This window comes from Melozone crissalis, unplaced genomic scaffold, assembly GCF_028551555.1.
Source record: "Melozone crissalis strain CALT ecotype California unplaced genomic scaffold, PUWL_Pcris_2 ptg000042l_1, whole genome shotgun sequence".
NCBI lineage: Eukaryota > Metazoa > Chordata > Aves > Passeriformes > Passerellidae > Melozone > Melozone crissalis.
This window is the reverse complement of record NW_026535820.1, coordinates 26,526,155-26,538,714: the sequence shown is the minus strand read 5'-3', so window position 1 is coordinate 26,538,714 and position 12,560 is coordinate 26,526,155. Positions and strand designations below refer to the sequence as shown.

General features: G+C 33.6%; 1 protein-coding gene across 1 annotated transcript in view; it reads right to left on the bottom strand.

Annotated features, from left to right (window-relative positions):
* Window positions 1-12,560, bottom strand: part of CCDC102B (coiled-coil domain containing 102B) — a 123,406-nt gene that overhangs the window by 96,199 nt on the left and 14,647 nt on the right. Inside the window, 2 exon segments of the mRNA XM_054284548.1 lie at window positions 989-1,054; window positions 1,056-1,201. Of these exon segments, the coding sequence (XP_054140523.1) occupies window positions 989-1,054; window positions 1,056-1,201 (212 nt within the window).

Here is a 12,560-nt window from a genome sequence, read left to right as displayed (position 1 = left end):
GATATGATATGCATATGTTACCATAAAATAAATAGCAGTAAAGAAAAGCTAAAACCCGTTGTATGTTATGTAAAATATGTTAGAAAGGTAGGCTTATATGCATGAGCTTTCATTTGCTAATACTCAGTCATGATGGAAACACAAAAATCTTATGATTACATTTAACAGCAGACATCAAGTATAAAACCTCTCTCTCAGTCTTTCCCAAGAGAAATTACCTAGTTACTAAACCCTAAATCTAGCTACTTAGATGCCATTATTCAGCAGCAAATGCACATATATTAGATGAAATGATTTGTTATTCAGGCAAATAAAAAAAAGCTACTGTTTCTCAATATACGACTCATAGCATCAGATATGTATATTTAGTGATTGATTGGTGGGTTTGGGGACCTTTTTGCTTTCTCTTTTTTGAACTTTCAGAGTCTCAATGAAAGTTGGAGCCTTCTGGATTACTATTTAGTCATCAGCATTAAGAACCATAAAATAAAGGAAATATGCTCAGCTAAGGGTCTTTGAATAAATTATCAAGTCATTTTTAGCAGGACAATAAATGAACAGATCTTTGGAGGCACAGAAAAATAAGAATAGGTGCTTCTTTCTCTCCTAAGAAGAGATTTGATGTTGAACAAGACAGGGAAATGATTTGTCTCACAGTTATTTTTTTGCTTTGAAATTCATCAGAACTCTGTAGCTTGCAAAGATCACTTAATCTCTTCTGTTCCTCCCAATCTTCGCTTTTGCTTCCTAGTCTTGTTATACTTGTCATTTCTCCCTGCACCTTTTAAAAATGAACAGAAAATGTTTCCTGTTTCTGTACCCTGCAGAAATTCTAAGCCACTGAGGTCCAATTGCTCAAGTCTGGGATGCAGTAAGGGCTGCTTTGTCTTGTATAATCTTTGCTTTATGGACACTTTTTGACACTTTGAAATAGTAATTTTGGGTGTGAATGTTCCCAAAATAATCCAACTAAGTAATACTACTAGACTAAGTAAAAATAAGCTTATTTTTAACCAAAAGCCTACTTTGTGCATTTTAATGATCTCAATTTAGGTATTTTTTTTTTCATCTCCAGAAGTTCCTGAATTTCTTTTACCTGCATTTTGTGTTTTCTGGTCTCTTCTTCCAAACTTTGTTTTTCTGCTTCTAGTCGCTCTCTCTTTCCCCATTCAGAGGCATTCTCACACCGCATTCTTTCCATCTGGGAAGGTTGAGGGTAGGAGGAAGACAAATTAAAAAAGAAAGAAAAAGAAAGAGGAATAATCTGATTAAAACCCCCTGGTTTTCACTGGGTGAGGCTAATGGCTTCACCTCAGAGTAAGGACGGCACCTTAGAAAACGGCCCAAGGTGTAAGTTTTCCATGTGTCATAAAGTTAAATATTTTATTTTTAAAATAACCAAGACAGTCAATTTCTCATCAAATGTACCTTCAAAAAAGTAAAGCATAGATAATTTTTTATACAGTAACTGGTAACAAAATCCTATTCTTTTCCTGCTATTTCTGGAAGAATAGTATTAAATAATAATAAAATGTTTCAAATAAAACTGAGATTGATTTTGGCTTGACAATGTCAAAGTTCACTTTTTATTCTCTAAAAGACAAAAATCAGCATGTTTTTATTCTGTTTACAATTTAGAAGGATTGCAGTGAATGTTTATTAAACTGAAGAAGTTCTAAAGTATACCTTCAGTACTACATAGAGTTATCCTCATAATCAGAGAAAAGATTTTTAAGTTTTCATGTTAATTTCTTTCTTGTGGTCATGGTTAATAGTCTTAAGTGAAATATTATGTTTTATGGCCAATGCTGTAATGTTATTTTAGGATATCTTAATGAATTTTTTCATCAAATCCTAATATAGGACAAATTAAATATATCAACAAAAAGACACATTACTAAGTCACATATAGTAATTATCAAAGAACTGATTTATTCTTCAGAGACAACTACATAGAGGTTTTTGTCAAGGCTGCATTAAATACTTCTCAGACTTCAAATGAAAATATTGTAAAGTGAATTTATGTTTATAACACAAACCAGGTACTTATCAGGTACTAATGGAAATTTATCAGAAGATTATCGACAAGTGCTCACTGTTAACAAGTTATTATTAACTAGTTCTTAACAGGAGATTTAAAGAGATTAACACAGATTAAAAACTGTGAAAATAAAAGGTTCCAGTTCTTTTGATTGAGGTGGAAAAAATAAGAGAATTGTGAATCTATTAAAAAAAGGTCAAAATTTTAAGAGCTTTTTACAATTTTCAGTTCTGTGAGAACTAAAACTGATTGTCTGATAAAAATGGTGTCTGAAAACATTGTGAGACGCTTCATTGAAGAAACAGGATATTTGTGCCAACAAGGCTTTGGAAAGAGCCATACAGGTGTGCTTTTTAAATTCTATTGGTTACTTTTATTCTAAAATCAATTTCAGGCAAATAATGAAAAGATTCTGAATGTTGAGCGAAGAGAATGAGCTGTTACAGCATAAAAGAAACATAATTCAGATCCCATGAATAGTGACAATGTCATTCTCTAGCTAAATCAAATTGCAAACTTGTCTGTTCCCCCCTTATTTCTGAGTAAATAAAAACAATTAGAAACCAAATAAAGTTAAAGAAGCTCATTCAGATTATCAGAAGACAGTAAAAGGGATTGTTCCACTCTGCTCTGTATTGGTGTTGCCTCGCCTTGAGCACTGTCTGCAGTTTTGGGCACAGGTCATCAAAGCATTTGAGTGTGTCCAGAGTGATAGACTACAAGTTGCTAACTCCAACACACAAGTAAATGTTTGATGCTCACATGTTCCCAATGAGGTCTTTAGAACCTATCCACTGAATTTCTGTATAATAGTTGGAAACTAAGGAATCACATACCCCCATTTAGCAGCAAATATTATTTCTTCCCCATCAAAGTTATGCAAATTGTTTGAATACTTTCTACTGGACTACAATCACAAGCCTCATATTTTTCCCTAAATAAATATGCAGGCATATTTATTATTACAAGTATCCATGAAAGTTCCAGAACATGAAAACCCTGTCTTCTTGCAAAGTGCCTGCCAAAATACACAGCTGAAATTCTAAGTCTGAAATTTCACCTTTTCACAGTGTTGACACTAATCAATACAAATTCATTTTTGTCAGACATCAAATAGAGAGAAATCACAAAACCATACAAGATTGAATTTCATCAAGAAATTAAGCAGAAGATGACTATCACATGAAGATCTGATGTCAAAGATAAATTTATTTACCTATGTCTGTAAAATTTTAATTCATTGCAGCCAAGATATAACTATGATAAATTTACATATTTAACAGTCCTGATTTCAGCTGGGATAGGAGTTCATTTTCTCCCTAGTAGCTGGTATACAGTGCTATGTTCTGAATTTAGTATGAGAATAATGTTGATAACAGAGGGAAATTTCCATTGTTACTGAGCAGTGCTTACACTGAGTCAAGGCATTTTAATCTTCTTATACTGCCCTGTGAGCAAGGAGGCTCGGGCTGCACAAGAATCTGGGAGTGGACAGCTAAGCCAAAGCAGCCATAGGGATATTCCATTCTATACAATGCTCTTGTGTGAAACTCCAAATTCTGATTTATAACGAAAAGTAAAAGCTTAAGAAAAAATTTGCGACATGTGAAAAAATCTTGAGATCTTTAATTTTCCCTTAAAATGCAAATATTTTCTCTCCATAAAATATCTGTGCAGACTTGCACTGAATTTTACTTTTAATAGCAAGACCAGAATAATGGTGGAAGCATAGAATGAGGTCAAGGTAGTGTGAATGAAGTGGATAATTGCAACGGTGAGCGGTGGAAATGAAGTACAGAGTACTGACCTTTTGAAACTGGATAATTACATCTTAGAGCTAGCCCACACCATTTCATGAATAACATGAAAGGCAGAACCCTGAAAAAAACAGACACAGAAAAAGGAACTCCACCTTGCACAGTTCATTAGCAGGAAAATCTTAATGCTCTTGTTTAGTTTAGTTTTAGTTCCAAAAGTTTTATTGAAACAAGATATTTTTCTCCTTCCCCTTAGTTAAGAAAAGATAGAGTAGGATGAAGGGCAACAATTAAGGTGCAATGAAGGCAAAAAGAAAGATGATGAAGATGAAATCTAGAAGTCAACACAATTTCAGACAGTAAACAGAAGAAATTCCATACACCCTTCTGCTTTTTTTTTTTTTTTTTTTTTTTTTTTTTAGTGCAAAGATTTGTTAGCTTTCTATAAAACTTGGAAAAGGTCAGAAAATGTATTTAGAGAACTGTGATCTTCAGCTTTTTAAAAGAAGCTTTTAAAATAGAGTTGGACAGAACACAAGCATTATGTTAAGAAAATTAAAACCTGTAGTTTTGATCTGATCTGACTTGACAGTGATGTCAGAAATAAAAAACTGCCAATCCAAGCAGAAATTCTCCCTGCAAAATTTTTATTCTACACAACTGTCATTTTCTTTACCAAAAGCATGTTCTGTGAAAGATAATCTGCATATCTCAAATAAAAACTGATTTGACTGAGAATAGAAGAGTTTTATTTTTTTCTTTTTTAAATTTTCAATCTGAATCTTACACAACCACAGCAAATCATTAGCTTCTAGTGCTACCTGTCTTTATACTCAGAGCCTATAGGCAAGCTGAATGAGGCCTACAGACTTGTGATCCAGAGAGGGAAGAACTCCTGTTTAAAATAGTGACCTCGGGCAGCCTCACTCAAGTGCAAATGTAAAACATCTGCTTCACTTTGTGCAGGTCAAAAATTAAAATTTTAAACCAATATGCTTTTTTTTTTTTTTTGTCCTTAAAATAACAATGCAGGGCTTTTTTCATGTTGCAAAGCAAGATAAATGAACACATATTTTCAGGATTCTTGATATCTTCACTGTATTGTGCATGGAGCTAATTTCCATTCATCTATGCTGCAAATTATCCTACAGAATTTAAGCAAGAGGTATATTACACAGAAAACTTAATAAGCCACAGGCTGATTATGAATTAAGGACCATGACACCCTCCTAATAAAGAAAGCTTATTGAAATAATCATAAGTCTTCATAAAGTCACAAATGAATTTGATTCTTACAGATTTCTTCCCCACAGTTACTCAGAAAACTCAACACAAGAAGCAAATTTTTCTTTTCTGTAACTCAGACAGGAATACTGTCTCTCAAAAAATGTCATATCCAACAGTCTTTTCAGAGCCAAGAACTCAAAAATTGTGCAGTTTTGTCAACCATCATTCAAATGATTGCACATCGATAAGAAATGCAAGGACAGAGCATCCACCCTTTCACAGTGGTAATTTATGAGATGTCATCAACTTCCGAAGTATGTAATGTACTTCAGCTGCTCGAAGGAATGGCAAACATGCAGCTTCCTTAAATATGGCATCAAGGTAGATTGGATCAAATGAGTTGAAAGCAAGCTTTGCTTAAATATCAAGCAAACATCAAGCAGAAGCCTCACATTCCTTCATTGAATTCATTATGAAACGTCATTACAATTTGTAACACAGTTGTACGGGTTCTGAAGGTATTTTATCAATGGTTTAAAAGGAATGGCATCAAGTGCTTAAAGAGAGTCTCTCAGCACAACTGGGAGAAAAAACTTCTGGGTTGCAGGATCAGGAAAAAACTCATGCAGCCAGAAGCATCATCAAAGAGTTATGCAAGAGAAGAAAATACTTATGTTGATGAATCTGGTTCTCTTAAATCACTTCCAGTTTTAGTTCAGCTGTATCTACAGAACTTGGAAGATACACCATGGTTCCCTTCCACTGCTCACCTCCATTTGAGAAAGTTGTAAGAGGAAGATGCACTTCTCATAGCAAGACAATCATGTGCAACTGGATAGAAAACAATTCCAAGAATCTTTGTTACTTGCAAAGTAACCTCTATTTTGTTGAGGTATAGGGGAGGGAGTCTGTTCTGTTTTCTTTTGTTTTCTGAGATTTCTACAGCTAGAAGTCTGTAAGAACATGAGGAAAACTGCCAAAGCTCCTGAGGTCCTAAAGAAAACTCATCAGGTTTCCTGTTTCCAAGATCAGGACTGCTGTATGCAGGTGTGATGTTTGCTGGCAAGCAAAATTATTACTTAGCATGTGTGACACTGGGTAGTTTTGCAATGAATTATTTCCAGTAGGTCTGGCATTTTCTAGAATTCTTTTCTTTTTTCACCTGAAATGTGCAAAGACTACTAGAATCCATAGCACTCTTTCCACAAGAAAGACAAATGTTTGCTACCATTTTATTTGACAAATGCTTCAATGCAGTAAAAAAAATTTACTCTGTTTTTTTTCCTATTGTATGCAAGTCTGCCAAGAACACCATTTAGTCCATCAGCAACTATGCTGAAAGCTTGATAAATGTTATTGTGCCTGACAACATCTTGAGACACCAAGCCCTGCAAGAAATGGAACTTTTTAATGAATGCTTATATTCATAACAATGCCTAGCACCAGCAGATTTAGTAATCAAATATTTCTTCTTCCTGGTTCTACTCAAATGCTTAAGTCTGCTGCAAGCTGATATCATTGCACTATGCTGACATTAAATGGAAAGTTGCTGATTTACCAATATTTTTTTCCTTTCCCCTTGTCTGCACACAGAGAAAACTCTTTTGTGTGTATGAAGAAGTTTAAAAGAAGTGATTTATGCAGGAATAGAAGTTGTCCATAGATATATAAAAAGGTTTAAGCATGAAAATTCACAACAATCAGAAATAATGTATGAAGAGAGACATAAATAAGTTCAAGAATAGGAACATGGTCAGGTGGAGAAAATTACCTTTGATCTTACAGATCTTTCTTTCCATCTGAATCTGACACTGCTTTCCTCAGTTTCTTGTGAGTTCAATTTCATACAGACTATGCATTACATTAAAATTAACACCTCCTGTTCAAGAGAATCTACTATTTGTTCAAGGAAAACAAATTTTCTATCAACGTCTCTCATAAAAAATGATCCGTAATGCCTATCTAAAATTCTACTTTCACCAATTATTTGTAAATAAAGGAATACTACTGAGGAACTACCTTCACCTATCTAAACATTTGAAATCAGTAATACATCATCACTCAATTTCTACTTTAAAATTATGAAGAGTTTTTGCATTTTGATCTCATTTTAAACAAGAAATACTTACATTTTTCATCTGGAAAAAATAAACAATATGACTAAAAAAATACTGGAAGTTTTTTTCAGTATCACAGAATGGATAAGGTAGGAAACACCACAGTGGGTCATCTGGGCCAACATCCCTGTTCAAGCAGGGTATGTTAACCTTCCTCATTGCAATCCTAGTTCATAACAAGATTGAAACTAGAGGAATGTCCAAACAATCAGTGTCTACCAAGCTGTACAGTGCTGCTTATTTAGTCAACATTTTCATGTGTCAAAAACAATTTGAAAATTATATAGGAAAAAATTTAAAACTAGAATGGACTGGTAAAATGAAGATATAAGAACACATGCTATAAATAAAGAATCTGATATTTATAACATGTAAGGACAATTTTGTCAAGTAGACATTCTTGTAGGCTTGCCAGAAAAGCATGAATATTTGCATGAGTATTTCAAAACAAAGAAGAGTGTGAATATTTTTTCTGATACATTTTGTGTTTTTCTATTCTCAGTGTTCCACTGATAGAGAAACCAAATGTTAAACCATTTGTAGACTGTCTTGGAAACTAAGGGACTTTCACCCATTGTTTAAAAACCAAGAAAATACAAAAATACTGTTTATTTTTTTTAAAGTCAGGCAACATATTAAACATATCCACGTGTCCTGACCAGCCAAATCACTAAGGCACATGAAAAATGAACCATGTACTTTATTATTTTGCAGAGCCGAATTAAAAAAATCTGTAGTTCAAAATGCAAACCTCCATACATATACCCTATCATACCAGTCCATACAAATACCTGTTAGTTTTGTTATGAGTAAAGTGTGTTTCAGCTGAGAGAAATACAGGAAATAAAAGACTCCTTCATTTTTCACTGGAAAATGTACACTTGGTTTACTTGATGAGAAGTAATGCATCTTCTATACGAAAATTTAATTAGTGAAAACAGTAAAAATAATAAAAACCAAACATCAACATTATTCTTGATGCAGCTTTGTGTCATATTTACTAATATAAATATATCAATATTTTACCACCATTTCTAGTTGGGAGGCCCTCAGATTGTCCAAAAGGTAGCAGGCCATATATTTGCCTACCTCAAAATAAAATATGTGAGTAAGAACCATTCCTCAATTTTGCCAATTATATTGATATTGACTGAATTTCTGAGTAGCATAGATAAAATCTCTGTGAGCACATTCTTCAGGTTGAAGTTGAAAGTGTTCTGGTTTAAGTCTTGTCCTGACTTTCCAGGCATCCTCTCAGAGATCACTGAGGAGCTCATGGGAACCCTCTCAGATATTTGTGGTTATCTGCTGCTGCTACATAAGGAACCATTAAAGTAACTGCCCCTTCACCACCAGAATCTGGTTTGCTACATCTTAGACAGAAAAAAATGCCCCTGCAGGAAAAATGAAACCTAGATTTCTAAATTTGGGGAAAAGATATGTAATCTGTAATCTGCTCCTCCAGCATTTTGAAAAATTTGCCATAAGAAATAGTGCCTGTTTTTTCTTTTTGTCTACAGCCGGTTTAAGATCATCTCAGTTGCAAATATCCTATCTATCAAGATATTAGGAATTTTCCAGAATTTCCCTGAAATTCTCCTCTCTTCCATCGTAAAATGAATGCAGTAAGTGAGAGCTATTTACTTACAGAAAAAAAATCCAATTAAATTACCAATAATGAATTGTCAATCAAATAATTCTTCCTTTAAAACTTTTACTGTTTAGAAACAAATACTCATATTCTTTTATTTTATATATAGCCAAGCCATAGATGAGTTAATGTAGACCTTATATCTCTATTATAATATGGGCAACAGTGGAAGGACTTAATTTTCCATCTCTGCCTGGGACTAAGACCCTCACCTCTAGCTCACACCACAAAGACCCTCAGTACAGACCACTTGGGTGCCCTGGACACCCCAATTCTAGTCCCATTCCAACAGCAACTCTAAGCATTCTCTTTTTCTCAGCCCCAAGAGAAACTTTTGTCTCTGTCTGGAGCAAAGAACCTCACCTCCAGAATTTCTGTCAGCATCACTCACAACTTCTCCTGCTCTTTATTTCTCATTTTAGCTGCTGTTCAGCTATATTTCCCTCCTACTTCTATGGCTTGCTGTATTTCAAAAGTAATGCTCATGGTATAAAATGTACCAACATCTATATCAAATGTAACTTAGCTGCACAAAAAAGTTGCTTCACTAGCTGACTTCAGTAATTTGACTCTACAAATTTACAAAATGTTCTCCTTCACTATGGTCTTTCAGACTGTCCAGTATCAGTTTTTTATTTGGGCTCCTTTCTAGCCTGCTTCATACTAACCACTTCCAAAAGTTTTCTCAGTTTCTGGAAATTGCCTATAAGTCAAACACTTTTCATTCTTTCCTGTACAAACCTGAGAGCAGTTTTCAGAGTAATTCCTGACTGCAGAAACAAAAGTTGAATAATTGGTTCCAACATAATTCAATTACTATGTACTCATAACTTTAATGTTAGGCATCCTTTAAGTAGCATTTGACTTGAAGGCTATTTTTTTTTATAATTAAAAAAACAGTCATATTCAAGGGGTTTCTGTACTTCCCATAATTAGAAACAGACTGAATCTAAAGTAATTTGAATGCATTGAGCATCTTTTTGCAGCATACCTTGTACTGCAAGCTCTTCAAATATCTTCTTGCTGTTGTTGTTGTGTTTAGCAAAATATTGGTGCTCAGATAATCATGACCTTACATAAAAATGGCATGTACAAGATGCTGTTTGCTGAATTCCTAAATGAAAATTATATTTGAGATGGACCAACATGACTAATTTATCAAACTACTTTTCTTTTTTGACTAGAGATGAACATAGTAATTAGAGTTCTAACCAAGATTCATCTATACAAACATACAGTGGTTTAGGTGAATTTAAAATGTTCTCTAATTTCATTCAAGGAAATAATTCACATTTCAGCTAATCCCTTGGAAAATACTGCTTGAAATTTATAAGGGACACATGCCAACCAAAACTCTCAAAACTTGACAAGCCATCACTCATGTGGAGAGTGAGAATTCCAATGCATGAAAAGATGACTATTTCCTTTTGCTACTATGCATGGTGAGGTCAAATTTCTATTCCAGGGAATAAACAAGCAAAAATTCCCATATTAACCAATAGTCAACTGATCTAATAACTGTAGCTCAAGTCAATTAAAAAATTAAAATAATAAAAACACACTTTAATATTTATGTTTCACTAACAAACAAGGTAAAACTTGAGGTCTTGACCTTTACGATGAAGCACTAGATTTGTTTACTTTACAAGCAGTAGCCGGCTTTTCCTTACAGTTTATGACACAGCATTATGTTAGGATTATGACACAACACAGAAGCGGTGGCAGTGGTAATAGAATAAACAAACTGGGTCAAAAATCCTAAGTATGTGGCAAAGATTGTTTTAGGCATAGGATTACATTTATATTTTTCCTAATGTAATTTGAAATCTCAAAGGTCAGATGATTTTGGGCATTCTTAAGCCAAAAAAATATGAAGCAAAGCAGGAAATTTTACCCCTTAATTTTCCTCACTGACATCTTAGCTTTATGAGTGGGAGAGGAGGCAGGGAGGACTTCTCACTCTGTGGTGAAAAGTTCGAATTCATTCTGGTTTATATTTTAAAATAAGGTGGAATAGGCCCCTGCTGAGAATCTTTTTGTTTTTTTTAATGACACCTGAAACTTTTTATTAAACTCTGCTTAATTCTCTTTTCATCCAAGTTTTTTTTTTTTTATTCTTGCAAGTATTTACTGTTGCAAGACTGAAGTTTCCTGGTTTAAGGGTTTTTATGATCTGCATTTAGCTTACTTCTGTTACTAGTGTTTTTAGCAGGGGGAGGGGACCATGTATGTATGTGGATTTTTGGTTGTTTTTCCTAGCCAAACCTAATACAACAAGCTTCTTCCCAGAAAAAGGAACACAGACTAAGCCCTGGAAGACCTAAGACTGACTAATGCAAAACCTCTTTTAAATAGCAAGACAAAATATAGATTTGTATGGCTGTGAGCAGGAATACATGTTCAGACCTTAATGGAAGAAAAAATGAGCTCCTATTCTATGGAAAGAAATGACCAGACCAATTAAATTTTCATTCTTAACTTTCTGAGCAATAACAATTTATATATCATTTACAGAATATAATTTTTATATTTGGTATTTTTACAAATAAACAGCCAAGAAATTTAATTGAAGTCCAGACTATAAAAGCTTGCCTTCTGTTACTTCAAATAGCTACTGCTGTGAGTTTATGTAGTTATTATTAGTAATTAATTTAGGAACTAGAATATGTCATAAGCCATTCTAATAAGCGCTGTAAAAGGAAGATGACAACTTTTCCTCAAAAAATGCAGTGATTGGTCATAAGAAGATGAATGCAGACATGTAGAAAATCATCTGGAAAAAAAGAGTAAATAGTGCAATGGGTAATATATTTGTTTATTTGTTTGTGAAGTTTTATTTGCTGTACAGAGGGTCAATAACTCTTTTGCTTACAACCAATTTCTTAGCCAACTTCCCATCCTCACTTTATATTGTTGAATTGAGAAAAACATGTAGCTAAATAAAGAACTGTAAGGAAACAGAAAAATCAGTAATGGTCAGCATAATTAGGAAGCATTCAAAACAAGTTCAAATTCTCCTCAGACTCAAAAAGTTCCTAAACTGTGTAAGTGTGATATGTTGCAGATCAGAACACTGTTCAACTCAATTTTAATTGTTAATACAAAACTATCAAATTAATAATATTAAAGGTATAATAGGAATGTTAATTGATATATTGGAAAATAAGATACTCACTAAACTTACAGTACATTTTTTAATGTAACTGGTAATGAATCATAACAAAAACCATCAAAATGACAGCAACAGTCAAAGTCTCTACATTTAACCTAGGGACTACACAAGTTCACTTATCTTACAGATGAGAACTGTTGACTTTTCAGATTAATGGTCAAGGGATGCTGGGAATAGGATGTTTTCTGTACCTGTAGGTTACAGAATAAATACATGTCATATTACTAGAATACTAAATAGTGTGAAACCACACTAGAATTTGCAATCATTACTTTCCTGTAGAAAAAGCATCCATACCAACATATTTAATTAAAATTTGCAAATCTGATTTGACATAATGTGAAATATTCAGGAAAATCAAAATGGCATCAAGGTTCTTTGACGAGTACCAGATACGATACTATTGTTAATTAAAGCACAGATAAATTGCACTATAATACACCAGATTCCAAAAGTTGCCATGTTCTGATGCAGTGAGCTTTCTCCTTAAACACTAACAACTTATGCTATAAAGGACAGATTAAACCAGTACTCAAGCTTGTTTTCTCTTCTAATCTGTAAGTTCAATAGGATTGAAGAAACAGAGGAAATTACT